The 25025-nt window shown below is 42.0% G+C and overlaps 1 protein-coding gene across 2 annotated transcripts in view; it reads right to left on the reverse strand.

Annotated features, from left to right (window-relative positions):
* Positions 1 to 315: 315 nt before the first annotated feature.
* Positions 316 to 25025, reverse strand: part of LOC149234795 (nitrobindin heme-binding domain protein) — a 132992-nt gene continuing 108282 nt past the window's right edge. The window contains exon 4 of one of the 2 annotated variants that reach the window (XM_089461238.1): positions 316 to 865. In XM_089461238.1, coding sequence (XP_089317364.1) covers positions 746 to 865 — 120 coding nt within the window. In that variant the 3' untranslated portion in view covers positions 316 to 745. Of the gene's footprint in view, positions 866 to 10350; positions 10468 to 25025 lie in introns of those variants that run through there. The other variant, XM_089461239.1, reaches the window with a different exon arrangement.

Below are 25025 nucleotides of genomic sequence, written 5' to 3' on the forward strand. Positions count from 1 at the left end.
ACAAGAACATAATAAAGCAATTGGATTCAAGTGACTGGAAATTAGTGCTGGCCTAATTTTTAAAATTTCTTCTGCTTCTTTAGTCACATAAGCTTGCACTTCCTCCAAGTTAGTAAACTGTTCCTGTGGACAGCATTCAAATGCCCAAACTCTGCAACTACTGTTGAATGCCAGCATAAAAATATACTGTTGAATTGTTATGTAGTACGAATGCTACATGAAATTCGTATCTACATGATGCTTTTACAAGGGGCACTTTAAAAAAATAAAAAAATAAATACTCTAACTTCAACTAAAAGAAACATAAAATCTATATAGCTTGTAATTACTTGATCAGTAAAATTTAATATTTCCAAAAAGCTTTAATGAGATAAAAACATATAATATTTTAAAGTTTAATAAAACTAATTTATGCGGCAATTATCAAGTGGGTTGTGGTCAAGAAGTAAATCAAGTGACATTTCTTTACTTAGACCCCAATTCAATCTCCTAAGAATGTATTATTGTGTTAATCTGGCTAAGTCAGGGTGTTCATCTAACATTTTTCAAATAACTTTAGAGCTTCATGGATGTTCATCTAGTTTTTATAATGATCAAAGAAGAACCATTAAGCCGGTATTGACACATCTAATTTTACAAAATCAGGGAATGAGACATCTTAGGGTGGTGTTTACTTTAAATAACCTGAGGACAAGGTTCGTGTACAAACATCATGCTTCTTGTAAGAATGTGTTTAAGTCCAGGGTTAAATTTTCTCAAGCAATGCTCGAAGATGGGGCTGTAAATCATTTGTTGCTGTAGCCATCTCAATCACATACTTTAATTCACTGCCATTTAACTCAAAAACTCGTGTAATTTCCTTCACCTGCAACCAAAGATGTGACTTTTGAATACATGCAAAAATCTTCAAACTACCAAATGTATAATTGCGTCAAAAGGAGGCACTTTACAGTTTGAGGTGGGGGAGATCCCTGTGTCAACTGTGTAACGCTAATAACATAAAATAAATAAAACCACTTACATAATGTTTTAAAAAACTAACGTATTCTTAACTCTTTACCATATTTAAATGTAAATATAAATTACAGTATGACACTTAGATTTATCCAGGGTTGAAAGGAACAAAAAGAATGCAAACTTAATTATTTATAAAACCATACATGATAGTGAAAAAAAGATGAAAATTATTTATAAAACCATACATGATAGTGAAAAAAAGATGAAGGTTTCACCTCGGAAAAAGAAATTCTCTCTCCCGATGTTCAATAAATCTGAAGTAGATCTATGTTCATTAATTTATCATTTGTAGTTAAAAAATCAAAATAAAAACTACCATTTTAATGGGGCCATCTTCTTTGGCACCTTAAACAATATCTTCATGGCACATATATGAAAGCTGAATTAAATTCTTAAGGGTCATCCTATTCATGCATGTAATGTTCATAACTTCATCCATATACTTTGTTTTAACCATCTATTTGAGGATGGCACATATGTGGAGACAATAATACTAAATTTTGTTGTACGTTGACTTTTTCTTCTTGCATGATTCACAAATTAGCTTGGAGCCACCCTATATTGTTCTAAGTCATCATGAAATCATTGGTTCTCATTTAACATGGGAAGGGAATGCCATTCAATATATCATGGATCCAATTTTTTATTGCCACCTTTTGATTGACACATATGTCAAGCCTTCCATTATGTGGAATGTGTTGTTATTTAGATCATACAGGCACTGTGACAATGACTCAGGTCGGGAGCTGTCACTTTGATCCCCGACCTCTCCATTCTAGTTGTCTCCCAACAGCAGGTTACAGTGGGTAGTCCCTATGGAAAAAGGAAATGAAAGACAAGCTGGCAACTGACGAGTTTGGGAGACACAATTGAATGACCTAGCCACCTGGTTGATTTAGCAAGCTTTTAGATATTAGATTAAATTACTTATGAAACCAATGCCTTATGGAATCAACTTACTTGTTTTATATCAATTGGGGACCAAATGACCAGATGAACAACCGCTTAACTATCCTATATGCTATGCAAATCCTATGACTTAGGTGTGATGCAAGAATCTTGATGACTTTTAATTAGATGTCTATTCTAGGTGTATCACTTGAAAGTTGATCTTTATCTATATTGAGCCTAAACTCTAAAATAAGTGGCAGAGAGAAGTCAAGGTGAAGCAAGCAATGGTTTGGTTAACGATCTCTCTCCTTGAAATCTAATATACCCGATGCCTCCGACACAGTAGAGACTGTGGCTCTAACGACTACAAGGTCATCGTTTTAAATGCTATAGGGCCAGACTTTTCAAGCAAAGATTGAAAGGGTGTTCCTATCTCTACATCAACCAAGCTTATGCTTGGAGGTAAATTATTAATGCAAGACTAGTCTTAGGATGTTAATGCAAGATTGTTGCATGTTTTCTTAAGGTGAGACTGTTAAAATTGGCAACTAGGGCCAAACTCCATGTGGACCTCATTTATCGCAGCTAATATTTTTCCTAGATTCCTCTTCTCGAAAGGTGTGGGATTGATCTAAAGATCATCCAATTCCGACAAGTATTTATGGAGATGTGAATTTATTTGTATTTACATGACAAATTGTCAATGTCAGCCAACAGTTAAATGTGTGGCACACATTCCCAATGAATCATATAAATACAAGAGAGGTTGATTCATTTTCTTATCATCTCATCTCACTCATTCTTTTCTCTCTCTCCTTAGCTTTGTCTTATACAAGGAGCAGCTCACACATGGGAAGGAGGACGCTGAAAGGAGGATGCAGAAGTTGCTGAAGGTCTCTTTGACCTACGTTGACCAAGCGTTGACTCATCAAGGGTGTGGTTTTGTGTGGCTGCCTCTCATAGGCAGGGCGCAGATTTTGGCGCAAAAATCGAGGCAATCCGTCTACAGGTTTGACCAGCGTTGACTACCCTAGTTTTAGGCAAGAGGTTGACTTCAATCAATAGCAGTTTGACTGTGTTTTTGGGGTTGTTCAAGGGTTGTTTCTTCAGGTTGTTCGAGAGCCAATTGACCAGAAATTGACCAAGCATATTGGAGGTCAATTTCAACTCATTTGACCAAGTTTGACTTTGCTGATCTAGGGTTTGCTGCTGCTGATATAAAATTACAGAATTCTGATTTTGTACTATTTCTCTCTGTTGAACTATTGAAGATAAAAGAAGATTTGATCAAAGGGTTTCCCCGCATTGGGGTTTGTCCCAGGCTAGCTGCCACATCTTGTGTCTCTTGTCTTGGCTTGTTTTTTGTCGATCGTTTAATGTTATATATGCACTTTACTTAATGTATACGTGATTGCTAATCTATGGCTAATAAGAAGAAAAGAAGTAATCTGCTCTAAGCATAGAACATACCATAATTTAACATGGTATCAGAGTTGAGGTGAAGACAAAGCCCAACCAAACGCGAAAACAAGAGCAATCACCAAAGAGAAGGTTGGCGAGGCTATCCTAAAAACTTCATGGGGTCCTCAGCACTCTTCCCCGCCGAAGACAAGCTCCATGAGAAGTCTGACTATCACGGATGGAAGATGTCTCTCGATCTCACTTTAGAAGATCAGGAAGTGTTGGACCATGTGAGAGGCAATGTTGTTGCGCCTCCATCAAATGCATCCGTTGCTGCCAAAAACAAGTGATCCAAGGGAGAAGTCAAAGCAAGGAAGATCATTCGGGACTCTATCGACAAGCGCCTGGTGGCTTGTGTTTCTAAGCTAACAACCTCCAAGGAAATCTACGATAGATTGGTGAGTTTATTTAAAGTTAATTATGCAAATCAAGTTCTGTTCCTTAGAAATAAGCTGAAGGAAATTAAGAAAGGCAAAGATGAGAGTATGCAAGCATATTTCTTAAGGATCACCGAGATCAAGAATGATCTCCTATCTATTGGGGAAGTAGTTCCTGACAGGGAAATGACTATCACAACTCTTGGAGGACTACCACCTGAATGGTATATATTCAGGACTACTCTTCTCAACAATAATGTCATCCCAGGATTTGAGGAATTGATGGCTACATGTATTCAAGAAGGGACAAGGATGGAAGAGCAAGCAATGCCCGCACTTAAAGGCCATCCCTCTGCCTTTTCTTCTCATGCTAAAAGAAGAAACAATTCTAGGGCTAAATCCAAAGGGAAGGTTGGACTGAAGGGTGGAAGAAAAGGACGATGTTACAATTGCAATAAAACGGGTCACTATGCGAGGGAGTGCCCCAATAAAAGGGACACACACCATGACGATGACCAAAATCACTCTCAAGGCAATCAAAGGAATGGCAAGTCCAATGGCAGAGGTAAAAGAAATGTCGGAAATCAAGGTAGAGGACAACCCTTCAAGAAGGCAAGAAACTCCAGGTATGAATCTAACATTGTTAACAATAAGTAAGATGAATATTGTCTACCAGCGGCCCTCTCTACCACTGCTCCCTCGGACACGCTGGGAAATTGGCTTATTGATAGTGGTGCCTCAAGGCACTTCACTAGTTTCAAAGAAGCTCTCTCTAATCTGATAGAGAAGGGGACCAACCTAGAAATTGTTCTTGGGGACAACGCTAAATATCCCATGAAAGGCATAGGGAATGTCACTCTTCAATTGAATTAGGGTAATACAATTCATTTGCAAGAAGTCCTATATGTACCTGATTTCAAAAAGGAATTGGTATCCGTTTCAGCAATGGAGGACAAAGGCTACAAGGTAACCTTCATCAATGGCAAGGTACGTGTATGGAAAAATAATTTTAAGGAAGCTTTCACTCTTGGGTTTCGAGTCGATTCATTATATTAGGTCGGAGGAATTCCATTGGGTGTCATGTCTTGTGACACATCACTTCAGTCTGAACTATGGCATCAGAGGTTTGCTCACCTTCATTATAAAGCTCTACCCAATGCAACACAAATGGTGACAGGGATGCCCGAGTTCCGAGTAGAGCAAGAAGGTGTATGTCCGGGATGTGCCGAAGGGAAGCTCAAACGGGGACCATTCCCCTCAAGCCTAAGCAAGGCCTCCGATATATTGCAGTTGGTTCACTCAAACATATTTGGTATGATGCTTGTGAACTCCTTGGGAGGATATTTATATTAGCTCACTTTTACAGATGATTATTCTCGCAAGACTTGGAGATACTTCTTGAAAAAGAAGGATGAAGTGTTCACTTGGTTTCATCACTTCAAAGCCTTGATCGAGAATCAAACCGAAAAGAAGATCAAGATCTTAAGGACTGATAATGGGACTGAGTATGAATCCAATGAGCTCCATGACTTTTGCAAAGAGGTTGGCATTAAGAGGCAGACTACAACACCATATACTCCTGAGCAGAATGGTGTGGCGGAAAGAAAGAATCATACGATTGTGGAAGTTGTCCGTGCCATGCTTCATGATCAAATACTTCTGAAGTTTCTATGGGCCGAATCTGCGAATAGCGCTGTATATTTGCAAAACCGATGCCCTCATCAAGCATTGGGTTCCAAGACTCCCGAAGAGATGTTCACTGGTAAAAAACCTAACATATCTCATTTTAGAATTTTTGGAAGTCCAGTATATTTTCACGTGCCGAAGGACAAGAGGAATAAATTGGGTGCATCTAGAAAGAAAGGAATCTTCGTGGGCTATAGCGAAAACACTAAGGGCTATAGAATCTATGTCGCTGGTCAAAGGGAAATCGAGATTAGCCATGATGTCACCTTTGACGAAGATATGGCTCTTAGCAAAGTTGACAATCTTCCTACTCAAATGGGATCTAAAGAAGCTGACACTAAGGAACCAAAGGAAAAGGAAGATGAGACGATGCTCGATGTGAAAGAACCTATGGATCCTATTGATCCCCCTCTGCAAGAGCCTTCCTCTTCTAGGAAGAGGCCTTCATAGCTTAGGGGGACACTTGATGATGCTGAAGGGCACATTGCACCCAGGGGAACCTTCCGAGAAAGTAAGAAGTCGACCAGGTATCAGGGTTACTTGACCATCATGAGCACGATCATCCAAAATGAGCCTTCGTCATTCGTAGAAGCTGTCAAGCATCAAGTATGGAAGGATGCTATGACTGAGCAATATGAGTCCATCATGAAAAACGATGTCTAGGATGTGGTCCCCAGACCCTAGGACAAAGCTAGTTGATGGAAGTGCGGAAAAGTATATGGCTCGTTTTGCCACTCGTGGCTTCTCTCAGAAGGAAGGTATAGACTATGATGAGATATTTGCACTTGTTGCCCAATATGCTATCGTTCGCTCGATCATAGCCCTTGCTGCTTCGCAAGGACAGAACCTACATCAGATTGATGTCAAGACCGCATACTTCCATGGTTCGATCAAAGAGGAGGTCTATGTGGAGCAACCCAAAGGATTTGAGATCCCTGATTGAGAATCTCACATGTGCAGATTGAAGAAAGCCCTATATGGGCTAAAGCAGGCACCCTGAGCATGGTATGAGAGGATCGATAGCTACCTGATGAAGTTGGGATTCACTAGGAGTGAAGCCAACCTAGGAGTGAAGCCGACCCTAACCTTTACTTTAAGGTTGAAGATGACAAACCTCTCATACTGGTGTTGTACGTTGACGACCTCTTTCTAACAAGTGCAGACCCTCTCATTCTCAAATGTAAGAGGGAGTTGGCTTCCGAGTTTGAGATGAAAGACCTAGGACTGATGCACTATTTCCTAGGACTGGAAGTATGGCAAAAACCAGGGGATATTTTCCTATATCAAGGAAAATACGTGGTGAAAATATTGGAGAGATTCGGTATGGTGGACTGCAAGCCCGTGACTACCCCGATGGAGCTTGACTTCAAGAAGTTAAGCGGTAGTGTTGTTGGACCTGTTTTACGAAATGCTATCGAGTATCGTCAACTCGTCGGAGCATTGATGTTCTCGGTGAACTCCCATCCGAATATATGCTTTGCAGTCAACACGTTGAGTCAACATATGGTTGAACCTCACCACACACATTGGATTGGTGCCAAGAATCTGTTGAGATATCTTCGTGGCACAATCACTCATGGGTTGAGATACACTGTCGGAGATGTGAGACTACTTAGATATACCGATGCTGATTGGGCAGGCAGTGTGGTGGACCGAAAGAGCACTTCCAGGTGTTGTTTCTCTTTGGGATCTACCTTGATATCCTGGATGAGCAGGAAGCAGAAGTCGGTGGCTTTGAGCACCGCCGAGGCAGAGTACATTGTTGCTAGTATGGCCTCCTGTAAGGCGGTTTGGTTGCGAAAGCTCTTCAATGAGGTGTTTGGATTTACATTGGATACCACCGTGATCCTGTGTGACAACCAAAGCGGGATTCGTTTATCAGAGAATCCTGTATTTCATGATCGCTCCAAGCATATCGATATCAGGTACCGCTATATTCATGATATGGTGCAGCGGCGACCAATAAGGCTCCAACATATCGGTACAGATGAACACGTCGCCGACATTTTAACGAAGCCCCTGGGAAAGGTCAAATTCTTGACCTTCCGAAAATGACTTGGTGTCGTTCAGAGACCCTCTTATGAGGGTTGAGTATGATGTATTGAGATCTGGGAGCTACAGGAAGCGCGGGGTACTTCTTGGAGCGACATGCGACCACAAGGCGACTCACCATCCCCTGGTGGTGGACTATGTACAGGGTGAAAGGTTCAACCTTCCCCTATGACACCCTGTGGCGACTGTAGGACAGGATGATTAGTTCTACTGTGGGCCAGGATGATTAGTTCTTCGTGGCAACTTAGGACAGAATGATTAGTTCCCCTATGGGCCAGGATGATTAGTTCTTCGTGACAACTGTGGAACAAGATGATTAGTTCTCCTATGGGCCAGGATGATTAGTTCTCCTATGGCAACTGTTGGACAGGATGATTTGTTCTCCTATGGACAGGATAATTTGTTCTCCTGTGGACAGGATGATTAGTTATCCTGTTGAGGCATCCTACCCATGCAGACTGGGACTCATGGGAAGTACCTCTCATCTGATTAATGAGTAGGGAAATGGCGTTAGGGACCATTAGTATTACTATCGATGGACGCATCGTTGTATCTACCGTACTCCCTATGCTACGATGACCTCCATTGATCTGGGATCAGTGAGAGTGGTATGACACACTCTGAGATTGATTTCGAGTTAGTGGAGGATGGTATGATACATCCTTGATCATTTCTTCTTCTTCATAGTTCGAGCAAAGCAGGGCCAAGCAGTGCAGGGCAGTGCATTTGATGGTTGGGATAGTAGCGACAGTCAGATGAATTGCAGATGGAGTTCCCCCTAGTTGAGAGTGAATGTTAAAATTGGCAACTAGGGCCAAACTCCATGTGGGTCACCTCATTTATGGCAGCTAATATTTTTCCTAGATTCCTCTTGTCGAGAGGTGTAGGATTGATCTAAAGATCATTCGATTCAAGTATTTATGGAGATGTGAATTTATTTGTATTTTCTTGACAAATTGTCAAGGTCGGCCAGCAATGAAATGTGTGGCACACATTCCCAGTGAATCATATAAATACAAGAGAGGTTGATTCATTTTCTCATCATCCATCTCATTCATTCTTCTCTCTCTCGTCTTAGCTTTGGGTTATACAAGGAGCAGCTCACACATGGGAAGAAGGAGGACGCATTAGGGCAAGGAGGACATAGAGGCTACTGAAGGTCTCTTTGACTTGCGTTGACCAACTGTTGACTCATCAACAGTGCAGTTTTGGTGTGGATGCCTCTCCTAGGTAGGCCGCAGATTTTGGCACAAAAATCGAGGCAATCTGTCCACAGGTTTGACCAGCGTTGACTGCCCTAGTTTTGGGTAGGAAGTTGACTTCAGTCAACAACAGTTTGACTGTGTTTTTGGGGTTGTTCAAGAGTTTTTTCTTCAGGTTGTTCGAGGGCTAGTTGACCGAAAATTGACCAAGCATATAGGAGTTCAATTTCAACTCGTTTGACCAAGTTTGACTTTGTTGATCTAGGGTTTGCTGCTACAGATATAAAATTACAGAATTCTGATTTTGTACTATTTCTCTCTGTTGAACTATTGAAAATAAAAAAAGATTTGATCAAAGGGTTTCCTCGCATTGGGATTTGTCCCTGGCTAGCCACCACATCTTGTGTCTCTTGTCTTGGCTTGTTTTCTGTCAATCGTTTAATGTTCTATCTGCACTTTACTTAATGTATATGTGATTGCTAATTTGTGGCTAATAAGAAGAAAAGAAGTAAACTGCTCTAAGCATAGAACATACCATAATTTAACACTTATGCTTGGAGGTAAATTATTAATGCAAGACTAGTCTTAGGATGTTAATGCAAGATTGTTGCATGTTTTCTTAAGGCAAGATTGTTAATGATTTATCTTAAATTATGACAATAAGTACTTAGCAATGGAAAAGGAGACAATCTCAACCACAAGAGTATGTGCCAAATTAACAAGTGCCAACAAGATACAAGAAATATCCACAATACAATTGCTCAAGATAAAGTTATCATCCACAAAGATATAATCAAGAAATGATGACAATGATAACAAGTAAAGAAACTAGAGCACTTATCCACTTATAACAATTAGCCAATGAGACAATATGAGATGCCAATGAAAATTATCCAAATGAGACAATAAGATTATCAATGTTCTTATGTAATTAGAGGCTCTCCAAATTAGATTTCTTAATGCCAATTATTCAAGAGATATTCCACAAATCTTAAGAACACTTAGATCTTAGATGATTCAATGCTCCTTCAAACAAGTTACTTCAATGCCAATTAGATAATTAGATTTCCAAAGAGACAATTGATGTAACACAAGATATTCTTGAGATTAATGTTAAGTGATTTAGAGAGTGAGCTAACAGTGAGTAAACTTATGCCAAATGTGTCATTGAATGAGCAATAAACGTTTAGGACAGCAGTGATCTAATCAATGAATTGTTCAATGCCAAATGTATCAAACAACCCAAATTACTCATTTCCTTAAGAGCACTTAAAATGCAAAGTGTAAATAATGGAAGCCCACAAAGGTCCTTAATGCACTTAGGTTCTTTAGGACACCAATGCCACTGTTAGGATCAGATTTGATTATACTTATGAAAGTCAGCAATAAATCATGAAACAAGCCAAAATGATTAGCCAAATGATACAATGAATTATTGATTTTTCTTATGTGACTTGTTAGATGATTTTGGAGATCTTATACCACTGTCAATATATCAGACTTTACTATACTTTGCAAACAGAGATGACAGTCATGGGAAAATATGAATTTTGCCCAAAAGATGAATACCAAATATGCATAAGTGACTTATCAATATGTGAGATATCTTATATGTAATTTTTATGCCACTTAGATAGATATTTGACTACTGTTAGAAAGTATTAAGAGAGTTGTAGCAATTAATGAGGAAAATGAGGGTTTAGAGGGAGCAAACCACTAGGCCTTGAGGCCTTGAAGAAGGCTAGTTCACTTGTGCTAGAATCCTTCAATAATTGGGACACCTGCAACCACACAATTTGCTCTAATACCTCTACAAAACACACCAATTATTAGCTCAGAAAATAAATTGATCAGACAAATATGGAAAAAAGGCAAATGAGGGCTAGGAATGTTAATTTTTGTACCATCAGATGTGTTCTAGCCATGAAATTTGGTGGACATGCTAAAATGCATGAGATCTCCAAAACCCATAAATCGTTTCTGGAAATTCCACCTACAAATGACTTAATTAGATTATTATCCTACTTTTTTAATGTTTACTAAGTCTAAAGTTAGGAAAACTAGTTAATTAATCAGAATTAATTAAGTCGGTGAGAGTAGTCTAGAAACTCACAGAGATCGACTTCAAGATGATCCTAGCCCTTAATTAAGTTTTAATCTTGGTCGTTGGTGCTCCAACAGAGGATTATAAGAAGTCAATGGGAACTTGGAGAATACAATAGAGACCATTGGAGAATTCGATTTTCCAGAGTAGCAGCAGTGAGTTGTTGGAAAGTTCGGGCTTCAGTGAGGAAACAGAGTCAGTGAAGGGTAGAAATAGTGATTCGGAGGAAGTTTTCTAGATCCAGAGAGGCAGCAGCGAGAGGCTAACTTATTCCCAGTGAGGTAGCACAGAGGACTGCGTAGTTGCTTCAGAAGAGCAAGTCGATTTGGTGGAAGGAAAATTCAATTCAGCGTCCAGAGGCCAGGAAAGTCTTCCAGAGGGCCAAGGAATCAGTTTCCTCAGCAAAGACAAGTAGAATGACTTCATTAGAGGCAGTTTCGGGCTAGACGTCCAAGGGTCTGTGCAGAAGCTGAAGCAGAGGGTCCAGGAGGACAAGTTCTTTGAGGTAGAGTTGTGTCGGGGTTCCTTGTGGAGGAAGGGAAATTCCTTTAGATAATTTTGGCCAGAATTTCTTGTTGTTTGGATTTCCAATTGGGCTTCCATAGATTGTACTCAGATTTCACTACTGCATAATAGTAAAACCCTCAATTGTTGCATTGATTTTCTCAAATTGGGTTTCTCCAAGGAGATTGTCCAAAAATAGCGGTGTCATTTTTATGTGTGTATGTGCTAGATTTTCTCATATTCCAACACTATTTCTCTTCTGTGGTATTTATTTGTGAAAATCACAATGTGAATTATTTGGTATTTGTCGTAGCAAACTACAAATAAATTGTTAATTAACAATAAGGAAAATAATTTCCAGTTGTTGTGATAGATGAAATTCTCACATGGTATCAAAGCATGAGTGATCAGCCAAGAAGCTCAAAAGCGAAGGAGAGAATTTCGGTACTCAGAGGGAGAAGCAGGCAGAAATTCCTAGAGGTTGCACAGTTCATTGATAGACAGGCCGAATTGTTGGGGCAGGAATTCAAATTTTAGTTGCAGGGTTGTGTTGATTTGGGGTAGCATCGAATGTGCTCTAGCCACGAAATTTGGTGGAGAGGTTGGGGCACACGAGATCTCCAATACCCAGAAAGGGTTTGGGCAGATTCTAAATAGATCAGGAGATATTAAAATAATTAATATTTTTAATGGAGTCCCTAAGCCTAAACTTAAGGAAAATAAAATATTAATGCGTATTAATATGAATTTGCGTTAGAGTGGTCCAAAAGACATGGATCAAGCTAGATATAATCTTAGCCGTTGATTAGGGACTTAATCTCGGCCGTTGAGATGTCAACGGGAAAAGTATAAGAGGAGGCTTGAGGGTCACTTGGACAGTACACCAGATGATTAGTCATTTTATTCTCTAGAGCAGGGTTTGTTAAGAGAGATAGAATCAGTGATCAGGACAGCAGCTGAGGGGCATTGATTACAGAGGAACAGAGAAGGCAGAGATTGTGCCGGGAGATCAGCACAGCAACCAAGGAGGGTGACGCAAAGCTAGGAAGGGCTCACGCAGAGCCACGCAGAGGCAGCCAAGTGCTACGCAGAGCACCAAAGGGGCTAGCGTATCTAACACAAAGGCTCCTAGAGCTGATGCAGGGCCTCCTAGCACTGACGCGGCCCAAGAAAGGCTGACGTTGGGCCAGAGTGAGACAGAGAGGGGCTGACGCAGTCCAGATTGGGCAGACGTTGGGGTTGCAGGAGCAATTTTGTGCTGTGGAGTTGCCAGAAGAGTTTTCCGAGGTTTCAGCAAGGAGATTTCTCTCAAACTGTGAGGTATAGCTGCTAAGGAAATTCTCTGTTGGGTAGGCCAGTTACGGCACCCAGATTGTACTCTGATATTGCTTAATAAGAAAACCCTCAGATAGTTGCACCACTTTTCCCGCATTGGGTTTTTCCGGGGACATTGGTCCAAAAATAATGGTGCCATGTGGTGTGTTTGTTCTTGTTTCTTTTAGTTGCTGATCTGTAATGTGTTGAGCATGCACTGGTGTTTATTTTCAATATTTACTTTGTAAATAACTCGTTAAAATAAAATTAACAAGTAGGTAGGAATAAATCAGAAAAAGTGCATGAAGGGTTTTTAAATTAAGTAGACTTGGAAACTTCAACATGGTATTAGAGGGTGATTGCAGATCACAGGAGGACTGAAAGACATCAGCCGAGTGGAGCAATAACAGCAGAAAGCAGTTGTCCCGAAGTGACAGAAGCTGTTTCTAGCAATGCAGAAGCCAAGGAAGCGTGACGCAAAGCCAACCAGAGCCACGCAGAAGAAGTCTGGAACTGCGCAAAGCCTCAGAGAGGCCAATGTTGTTGACGCAGAGGGCCAAACGGCTGACGCAAGGCATCCCAGGGCTGATGCAGACCCATCCAAGGTGACACAGTGGCAGCGTGAGGTAGAGAGGGGCTGACGCAGTTCATAGAGAGGCAGTTGTTGGGGTCTAGAAGGTTGCAGGAATATTGCAGAGTGGAGTTGGTGAGGTACTGTAGTCAGAACAGTACCTGACAAAGCAGGGCCAGAGGAGTTGTTACCAAGGGTTTCTAGTCGAGGAACTTGGATCAGCAGTGCAGTTGCACAAGACGATCAGAGTAGGGGGCATCTTGACAAGCGGCGAACGGATTTCTAGGAGGGAAATCAGGACTCAGAGCGAGTCTAAAAAAGAACTTCCAAACGGGAAGTAGAGACACAGAGGAGTCGAACAGAGAATTTCCAGGAGGGAAGTAGAGGAGCGTCATGGCACTACACAGGGTAAGAGACCAGGATAGACTGGACAGAGCATTGAACTTCGCACTCTGGAAGGCCAGAATCTTATCAGTCCTTGACAGGAATCGTGTCAAGAACTTTTCCTTGAAGGTTATAGCTATCCCAGTGGACCCCAATGATAATGACAAGTACGAAGAGGTAATGGCGAAGGCCAAGTGCATTATCCTTGACAGGGTCAAGGATCATGTGGTACGAAATATAGCCGAGAAGGAAACAGCAGTTGAGATGTGGGAGGCTCTCAAGAACCTGTACCAGCATACTTCTGTGCAAAGAATAATGTTGCTCGAGAACCAGATGAGGTTGTATCAGATGACGAAGGGTGAAATGATTGACTCCTTCCTCGAAGGACTGAATGAGATCCGAAATCAGTTGACTGCTATAGGAGCGACACCGGATCAAGAGCTTATGGTGAGGACAGCCCTGAATGTTGTCTCAGAAGAGTGGGAAGTATTTGTCCAGAGCATCCTGGGCAGAGGGACTCTCCTACCTTGGAATGAGATGTGCGCAGCTCTTCACCAGGAAGAGATCAGACGATAGTTAAAGACAGATAGCAACATCAAAGGGATCAAGGTCAACCAAGAGGAGAAGGATGTGGCCCTAGCATCTGAGGGAAAGCAGGAGAAGCGGAAGAAGAAAGATCTCTCCAAGATCAAGTGCTTCCACTGTGGGGAGATGGGTCACTATGTGACCCAGTGCCCAAGGAAGAAGAGTAAGGGAGAGTCTTCCGAGACTAAGGCAGCGCCAGCACGGGCAGAGAAGGAAGTTTTGACAGACGATGACTGTGCCATGAGTGCACACGCACCACTTGAGCGGAAGTGGGGAGACATCAAGCTGTAGTCAAATGGACTACAGGCGATGAGGGGTAGGATCCTTGAGGTACCCAGCCTCTTGGATTAGACCTTGCTACGGGAGCCCCGATGAGGAGTAGCAGGACTGGCTGAGTGGGTAGAAACGGATGCGTATGGAGCGGCAGAGAGAGCTACAATGCAAGAGTCCCAAGACAATGTAGAGCTAGCAGGTTGCAGCAGTGTGAGAGGCACAAGAGTGTTGCACCAGTGAAGGAAGGCACAAAGAGGTGTGCAATGGTGCGAGATGCAGGGAGTTGTTGCAGCAGCGCATAGGTTAGAGAGGGGGCACTTGTCAGCGACGAAGGGAGCTTCAGCATCAATGGGTGTCTCTAGCCCAACAAGGAGGTCAGTTGGGAGATCAGTTACTTACTTCTCAGTAACTGAGTTGCAGTGTAGCAGTGGGCGGCACGATGCAACATGATGAGAGGAGGTGCAGTGCGGATGCAGTGCTGGGAAAAAGGACCAGGAGCAGCACGGATGCAAAGGGAGCTGCCATACAGATGCAGCAATGGTAGCGGCAAAACCATGGGCAGCAGTACAGGAGGCAGCAATGCAGAGGATGTTGGGTAGGAAGGCCTAATATCAGCACAGGTACCGATGCCAGATTATCAAAGTAGTACTCAGTGAGGAGTATTGCTCGAGCACAATCCTCGCTAAGAGGGAGTGTTGATTTGGGGTAGCATCAGATGTTCTCTAGCCGCAAAATTTGGTGGAGGGGCTGGAGCACATGAGATCTCCAATACCCAAAAAGGGTTTGGGTAGATTCTAAACAAATCAGGAGATATTAAAATAATTAATATTTTTAATGGAGTCCCTAAGTCTAAACTTAGGGAAAATAAAATATTAATGTGTATTAATATGAATCTGTGTTAAGAGTTTCCAAAAGACATGGATCAAACCAAATCTAATCTTAGTCGTTGATTAGGGACTTAATCTCGGCCGTTGAGATGTCAACAGGAAAAGTATAAGAGGAGGCTTGAGGGTCACTTAGAGAGTACACCAGATGATCAGTGATTCTATTCTCTAGAGCGGGGTTTGCTAAGAGAGATAGAATCAGTGATCGGGAGAGCAGCTGAGGGGCATTTAGTACAGAGGAATAGAGAAGGCATAGATTGTGCCGGAAGAGCAGCACAGCAGCCAAGGAGGGTGACGCAGAGCCAAGAAGGGCTCACACAGGGCCACGCAGAGGCAGCCAAGTGTTGCACAAAGCAGCAAAGGGGTCAGCATAGCTGACGCAGAGGTTCCCAGAACTGATGCAGGGCCTCCTAGGGCTGACGTAGGGCCAGCGTGAGATAGAGAGGGGCTGACGCAGTCCAGATTGGGTAGACGCTAGGGTTGAGGAGCAGTTTTGTGTTGTGGAGCTGTTGGAAGAGTTTTTCGAGGTTTCAACCAAGAGATTTCTCTCAAACTGTGAGGTATAGCTGCTAAGGAAATTCTCTGTTGGGTAGGCCAGTTATAGCACTCAGATTGTACTCTGATATTGCTTAATAAGAAAACCCTCAGATAGTTGCACCGCTTTTCCTGCATTGGGTTTTTTCAGGGATATTGGTCCAAAAATAATGGTGTCATGTGGTGTGTTTGTTCTTGTTTCTTTTAGTTGTTGATCTGTAATATGTTGAGCATGCACTGGTGTTTATTTTCAGTGTTTACTTTGTAAATAACTTGTTAAAGAAAAATTAACAAGTAGGTAGGAATAAATCAGAAAAAGTGCATGAAGGGTTTCTAAATTAAGTAAACTTAGAAACTTCAACAGGTTGCAGAAAAGTTGATTTGCCCGAGATAGTGATTCCAACAGCCAGAGGGAGTAGCAGCAACTCAGATTTCAGCTGAGCAGGTTCCTTGGTTGAACACAGAGGGTTTTGCTGCAGCAGAATCAGCGTCGGGTGGAAGAGAAAATCACACACAGAGGGAAAGTTTCTATTAGGGAACTTCGAGTCTCACAAGTTTGATTTTCTAGCAACAAATTGGCAATAGCTGAGTGCAGATTTTCTCACTCCGAAAGGGAGTGCGTATAGCAAAACCAACAGCCAAGTGTATGGAAAGAAGGAGTTTTCGACATATTCAAAGATGGCCACAGCAGGGCTTAGAGATCAGGATAGGTTGGATGGAGCTTCCAACTATATCATCTGGAAGGTTAGGATGTCCTTCCTTCTAGATAAATATGGCCTGAAAGCCTACATAAATAATGTGGTGTCATTTCCCCAAGATGTGGATCAGTGCAAAGAATACAGGAAGGAAATGACGAGGGTGAAGCGGTTGATCTTGGATGTAGACCGAGATCATACAGTCTCACATGTGGCAGACAAAGGTACAGCTAGAGAAATGTGGGTAGCTCTCTCTATGCTATATTAGGGTACTTCCGAGCAGTGGAAGATATTCCTAGAAGAAAAGCTTAGATGCATCAAGATGTAAAAGGGAGAAGGCATAGATCCCTTCCTCACCAGGATTTAGGAGGTATGAGATCAGCTTGCAGTTGTTGGGGCAACACCTCAACCATCAGAACTAGTACGGTTGGCACTAAATAGTGTCTCGAAGGATTGGCAAGTCTTCGTCCAAGCATATTAGCAAGAGACACGCTACCTAGATGGGACAGAATGTGGGTGGATTTGCAGCAGGAGGAAATGAGGCGAGCTTTGCATAAGAGCTCCATCAGTGGCAACAGTAGCAGCGGATCGAAGGGTATGAAGGAGGAGGAGAATGTGGCCCTAGCATCGAAGGGTTCTAGTCAGAGGTAAGGGGAGCAGAAGAAGAAAAAGGACTTGTCAAAAGTAAAGTGCTTCAAGTGTGGTGAGTTTGGTCACTACAGCACGTAGTGCCCTCTCAGGAAGAAGGACAAGCAGGAGAAACAGGACCAACAGGCAACACCGCGAGAATAGACAAGTTGTCCTCTAGGCTAGAGGAAGAGTTTGCTATGTTCGCAGATATACCTCCAAGAGTGAGGTGGGGTGATTTGGTGTTGTAGCCCCAGAGAGCTACAAAGATTGGGCAAGGTCCTTGAGGAGTCCACCTCATGGATCATTACTTGACTACGGGGGCCCACAATATTCGGTAGCACGCTAGACCAGTTGCAGTTGATGCAGTGAGATTTCAAGTGACAATGGCAGACTAGTAGCAGTCAGATGCTGAAGAGCGTTATGCAATGTTGATAACAGAACAAGTGGCTTAGTGCAAAGTTAGCAGCAGCGCAGATTCTTCAGTGACAATGCATAGGCTAATAGCAGTCAGAACTCAGGAGACAGATGCATCATACTGAACACAAATGATTCAGCATTTTGGATGCTTCTCAGTTGCAGCGGTTGCAATTGCAGCAGCAACAGATGAGACGGAGTTGCAATGCAAAATGTATGGTTGGCAACAGTATGGCAATGCCAGCAGTAGCACAAATGCATCTTCAAAGTTGCGTAGTGGTTGGTGGGCAGTACTAGCCAAGCATCAGCAACGTGAGAGAGGATGATACAGAAATAGGGTGTTGTGGAAGGGTGTGCAACACTAGAACACAGTCCTCGCGAAGAGGGAGTGTTAGTTTTTGTAGCATCGGATATGTTCTAGCCACGAAATTTGGTGGAGAGGCTAGAATGCATGAAATCTCCCAACCCCAAAAATCATTTCTGGAAATTCCACCTAGAGATGACTTAATTAGATAATTAATCTATTTTTTTAATGTTTCCTAAGCAGTGTGGAAAAAGTCTGCAAAAAATCCCGATTTAATCCTAAAAATGCGATTTTCTAAACTAAACGATTTAATCCCCCGACTTTTTCAAAAAGGAAAAAATCCCGATTTAATCGTTATACTCCCGATTTAATCGGGAGTTTGACCCAAAAAGTCTGCCTCCCTCCCAGGCCGCGGATAAGTCAAAGTGATAGTCTAGAAACTCACACGAATCGACTTCAAGATGATCCTAGCCCTTGATTAAGTTGTAATCTTGGTCATTGGTGCTCTATGTTGGTCTGAGGGGACTTGACCCAGGTTCAGAGTGTGTTGCGCAGCAACAAAACCCTCAACTACTGGCCCATTCGGCAACGACCTGCAAGCAGATTGCAGTCTCACCTGAAGCAGTTATGGGAGGCTGTAGAACCAGGCTTCTACAACCGAAGGGATATTCGCACAGTGGCACTGTGTGTTTACTTCTACTCTATATTGATCATATAACTTCGTGTGCTTAAGAAATTCGCGCAGATGATTAATTTAATAGAATCGCATTAAACCCATAAACTCTAACAAATAACAATATATCTTACAGTTCTTCACATAATTCAATGAAAAACATACATAACGATACGAACAACAACAAAGACTAAACACAAAGAGATATACAATTCTTTGCAAAAACTTCTTCTTTATTAATATAAGTCTTTTAGTACATCTACGTCTTCAACCTACACACCCAGCTGCAGGTGGTTTGTGCACTCAGCTGCTAACTCTTCCAGGCCTTCACGCACTCAGTTGTGGATCCTTCCCCAAGACTACAGACTACAGACGCGAATATAAAGATTCAATTCACTTATGATATTTCATTACATTCTTATTGCCTTTCGCTAAAGTATTACACAGTGTTACTTGGGAGCGGGAGTGAAGACGGGTGCGGGAGCGACATTTTCAAAAGCTCCCGGTTTAGGAGCGAATCCCAGAGCGATTTTTATATAATATATATTTTTTATATTTTTTATATTTTGATACATATATGTCAACAAAAACATGTAGAATGATGAATTAGATATATAAAACATAAAAAAACATAGATTGATCATTGAACCATGTAACATCAATCATCTAGAAGTTATAATCTTCATCAACCATGTCCACAAGTTAGTAACGTACAACATATTGAGTCTTGTGAATCATGATTCATCAATCTTAAAGTTTCAACTTCAAGGTTTCAAAATTGAAAATTCAATATATAACATTTATCATCATTGATCACCAAAGTTGTACTTGTAAGTTAAGTTTAACTATTACAAGAAATAATATCTAACATGAAATGAAATGTTATAAAATGAATTATGAAATGAAGTGAAACAACTTCATGAAGCATCATATTCATAATTTAGAATCATTACCAATGAGTTATAATTGCCAACTTCAAACTTCAAACTTAAATTGTCATATATTGTTTACAAAAAATGTCATAATAAATATGAAAGAGTCAAGACTCAACAGTTATGAAAACTAAGAGAAATTAGAAAAGACAAGTAAACTGTAAATCTATTATCTACTACTTCATGTGGCCCTTGCCACGAGAAGCGTCTGATGTATGAGTGGGTCATGGTGGTCTTCTAGGAGTCTCTTCCCGCACAGACCGACGACCAGAACCAGAAGGCACAAGCCCTCCACGTGAGGGTGTAGATGGAGGCGGCGACAACAAAGGAAGAAGACTTGGAACTCAAGCACTGCTACTTGATGGTGGAGGTGGCATGGTTGTTGCTTCATCTTCCTCTCTCATAAGTTTCACTTCCAATTCTTCAAGATGTATAGTGCCATCCTCCAAATTATCATCCTCTGGGTGGTTGTCCCAAATTTTATATGTTGGATCCTCATAAGCCCGATCATAGTAATGACTCAACAACCTCAAGTTGTAGTGCGCATAAACCAAGCTTTCTGCCCGATTTTCATTGAGTTTGTTTCTTTTCACACTATATATGAAGTTGTAGGTGCTCCAACACCTCTCTACAGAAGAAGTATTTACAACCTATGAGAGAACCTTTTTTGCCAATTTTGGCAAAAGTGCCTGGCCGCCATATGATTCCCACCATGTGAGAGCATAAAATCTATCTCTAGCTTTCATTGCACGAAAGGTACCAAACAAACCAGTGCAACTGAAGTATCTTCCTAATTCAAGATGCAAACTAACACATTCCTCCCTATCAGGTATCGACTTTTCTAATGCTTGAAAATATCCTATAAATACCTCTTCATCTATATGGGGTTTGACCTTAACCCCACCACCTAGTGTAGGTTGGCCCAACCAAGATGCAGAGTAGTATTTTGGCATAAGGATATACGCCAAGCAATGTAGTGGAACATTAAGTTTATCCCACCATATAAACACAATTGTGAATCAGTTTATACAAGTTGGGATCATTTTTATGATCAATATCTTTTATTTTCCCCAACATGGTATCCATCTGCTCATACACCTCGCCAATCACTGGTTTATCTGTATCTGCAAACCAAATCATGTGATAAACGGGCTTGGTAAAATCCAATACTTGCCTCACACATGCCCAAAACATACCATCAAGAGCGGCCTCCTCCACCTGTTCAAAACCTTGTCTGTCAGCTGCATTTGCAGCCCTTTCCTTTAATACCTGCTAGTGTGGACTTGATACCATGCTAGCCAATGACTCTCTTACCTTCAAAAGGCGCCTGAAGGTGAGGTAATAACTACCAAATCTAGTCCTCGCAATCTTCAACAACTCCAATCTTGAGAGACTATGGAAAAGGCAATGGGTATTGCTATGATTTGTAATAAATATTATCATTTCTTTGCCTCTCTTGTACAAATCACCAATCCATTTGTATTATTCATTTTTGTTCTTAACAATATCATGCATCAAAAGGTTCATTGTGTGAACCAAACACTCAGACCAAAATATGTTGGGGTATTTATCCTCAATAATTGCTCCTGCTGCGTTATAATTACAAGCATTATCAGTGATGACTTGGATGACATTGTATGGCCCAATACGCTTAATTGTTTCAAGTAATGGTTCTGCAATGTTGATGTCGGTCTTGAACTTGTCCGAGTAATCATATGTTGAAAAAAAGATGGCACCACTAACAGACATAGCAAGAACACTTATCAATGGCTTGCCTTTAACATTTGTCCATCCATCACATACAATGGACACCCCATGGTCAGTCCAAGAACTTGTCATTCTATTCAAAGAATGTGATATTTTTGCTTTTTCATGATCAAGTCCAACAGTTCTAGCCTTGTCATACCCAGGGCTATTGTATCCTTTAGGGGCATCATTTATGGCAGAAACCATTTCGTGCCAATAAGGTGAGCGAAGAACATTGAATGGTATCCCAGATGCATAGAGAAACCTGTAAACTTTTGAATCCACATCATTCCTACACCCTTCATCAAGGAAATATGATATGCTTCTACGCCTTAAACTTTGTGACCCTGTGCCTCCATATCCACTGCCTTGGGAGGATGCTGAAGGATTTCTTTGTGCATGTGATTGTGAGCTTGGTTCAAAGAAACCCTTTGATTTTTTAGATTTGTATTGGGCTTCCTCCTCTTCCCTTATGTATTTGGCTCTATTTGCTGCTGACACACCTATACAAGTTTTGATTCCTATTTGTTAGTCTCCATCCCATGGCCTTTTCCGGCAGAGGTGCTTTCTGGCACGGTGTATGAACCTGTGTAATTATTGTTGCAATGGGGGCAATGAAATTTAGAGGTTCCACCCCCTTTCCCTACTTCAGACCTATTAACATATTTCCACAATGGGGTTTGGTCTTGTTTATTTTTTTGATCTGACTCATGTCCACTCTCCTCCAGCTCCTCCTCTCCGGGGTTTTCATCAAATATACTATGACCCACTACTCCATCCCCTTCTTCATTTTCAACCCTCCTTTTTCTACTCTCCAACACCATAATAACCAAAAAAGGAACCAAGAAGAAAAAATGCCAAGAAATATAACCATGATGTTTGAAATTTGAAGTTTTGAATTTGCAAAAAAATGGAATGGGAATGGGAATGGAAATAGAGAAAAAATTTATTTATTTATTTAGGAATGAACATTAAAAAAAATTGCTAGAATAGAGTGTAGAGCCTACCTCTTTGGCCTCCAATCTCCCCTTGCTCCTTGCTTTCTCTTGCTCTCTCACTCTCTTGCTCTCTTGCTCCTTGCTCTCTCCTTGCTACTCACTCACTTGCTCTCACTCTCACTCTCTCTCACACTCTCTCTCTCACTCTCACACTCTCACTCACTCTCAAACAATGAAATGAGTATGAGGGAGGGTCTATTTATATTCCCTCCCTCCCTCCCTCCCTTCCTCCCTCCCTCACTTTATTTTCATACCGTCATTTTTTTTGGGCGAATTTTATTTTGTCCAGGCATTTTTTTCTAGGCATCGCACACCGCCGCCGAGAGTGATTTTTATAGCCCGGGATCAGTCAAAAGCGATCGCTTCTCGACCGCTCCTGAAGCAACAGGAGCAACGCTCCCTCTGTCAAATAAAAAAAAACAGGGAGCACAGAATTTTTTTGGGGAGCGCGCTCTCCACCCGCTCTTGAGTCGCTCCTGCCCGGAGCACGGATTGGGAGCAGAATTGAGAAGTGGGGGGGCGCTCTCCCGCAACACTAGTATTACACATCCTTAAATACATTTCATCTTTACAAAAACCATGGTCCACATACCATGGATCCACAAAACAAGGACTAATACCCGATACCCGTTACAAAATAAGGGCTTTATCCCATCCCCAAAGCCCTAAAAGTCTGCGCGATGAATATATCTTCGCCAGCTCCGCGCAGTCCGCTCCTTCTTTCACGAGGTCTTTTACCCAAAACTTGGACCAAGTTGGGCCATGCCCAACAGGCCCCCAACACTCACCCGTGACTCGTCCCGAGTCACTTAGCTTCGACGCCCTTGATCTTCGTTGTGATCCCATTGTACACTGCATTGTAATGCTGGAGTGTTTTTGCCATCAATTTTTCTTCCTAGCGCACTTCCTTCAGCAAAGCTTCTGTAGTAGGGCCAGCAGTCTTCTGCAGTAACTCCGCTTCCCTTCTCTTCAACTCCTTCAACCTTTCGTCCACTGCCTAGGAAAGTTCCAGGGCTTCCTCCTGCCATGACTAAGTCCTCTCCTGCAAGATCTATGCTTTCCTCCACATATCATCTATTTGCGTCTGGAGGTTCTTTCCTTCAGAAATGCTAGCAAGCCTCTGCAAGACTGGTAAGGTCTTCACAACTACCAAGATCTCATCGCGTCGCTTCTGCTTGGCCTGCAGTTCCTCCTCAATCTTCAATATGTTTGGATCCTCCTACAGTGAGGTCCAAATTTGCATCGTATCATCGAGTAGTTTTCCACAATCTGCCACCATATCAGATATGCCTTTCAATGTTGCGCTGAGGTCCCTTTGTCTCTACTCCTGAACCTCTGGTGGCGTACTTGGCTGCAACCTTATTTGTAGCTCTGATATCTTCACTTTGTAATCAAATTTCAACTTAGCTATAGCATTCTTTGAGTCCTTGATCACGAGGGCGAGCTTCGCGACCTTTTCTGCTAGTGCTTCATCCTCACGGACCTGCACATCCGAAACTGTGCTGCAAGTCTCAGCAATGGCCTTCTCCAGTTGTTCTCGTTGTTGCCTCACTTCCTCCTTATCCTTGGCCAATTTCTTTAGTTCCTTCTGCATTGTTGCTTTCTCTAACTCCGCATTTTATTTTAACAGCGACATATGCTTCTCTCATTCCTACAATTTTGCAGTGATGCCTTGGTGAAATTCATGCAACATCTAGAGGGGTAGCGTAGTGACATTCATCTGGATACTGCACCATGCCTGGGCTTGCTCTCTATCTATTGTTGCTTCAAATTTTAGTTCCCCAACTGGCACGTGTAACATCCTAACTCCGTAGGTTGTTTCCAGTCTTTGTTCTAGCCGTAGCGGTTGGGTTACCTGCTCCGTTTGCCTCAGTGCCTTCAGAAACGCCTTCAGCTCTGCGATGCCCTATTGTACCTCAGCCAAGATTGTCTTGCAGCGATCATCAATCTTGTCCTAGGTTTCCATGTTGATCTCCTGGATCTTTTCTACTATCTCATCGATGTCCCCATCAATGAGGACAAGCGGTACTGTTCCCTTATTCTTATCTGCCTTCTGCTTCTTTCTTGGCTACATTTTCACCACAAAGGCCGAATCTTCTGATACCTCTGCATCGCTGAGGTGTTCTTCGTGTTCCTGTCCTCACCCTGTTTCTTTTGTCTCTTCATCGACATCCTTCCTACTCATACCCGCACCCTGCGAAGTACCCTTCTTTGTTCCAACTGCTCCAACCATTCCACTGGGTGGAGTCATCCATTCCTCTGACCAATCCTGCACTACCGCGAGGAGATCATCTTTTGTTACCAAGTATGATAATGGATGCCATGTCTTCGTTTGATCATTCCTCACTTTCACATACGCCCTGTTAAAGTTTGCCTTGAACTCTACGATGTGACGGTACTGTTTGTACAAGCTTGGTGACAGTCTGGGATACTAATTCACCACCATATGCAAATCCATTGCCATGACTACAAAGAACATCTTGTTCTCTGCTACACTTGTCGGCTCCTTCATAAACCATAGCGAAGCATACCTCGCTACTTCGCATACATCCACCTCAACAGTTAGAAATTGAAAATCTTTCGACTCCTTCCATGCAATAAGTGCAATAAGAATTAACAACCAAACATAGTGGAAGGTCTTTCCTTCTTCCTGTGCTTCCCTGCAGTCCATCAAAAACTCCTTACATAGATAAGAAGCCTAGTTGAACTGAACCCCTGCACTAGACTGCTCTGTCAATGACACTACTACTCCACACACCTCATTGGCCCTGCAATTCCTCATGATCTTCCCTGC

This window comes from Pinus tabuliformis, chromosome 8 (genome assembly GCF_031772625.1).
Source record: "Pinus tabuliformis cultivar Carrire ecotype Pingquan chromosome 8, CPIR1, whole genome shotgun sequence".
Lineage (NCBI taxonomy): Eukaryota > Viridiplantae > Streptophyta > Pinopsida > Pinales > Pinaceae > Pinus > Pinus tabuliformis.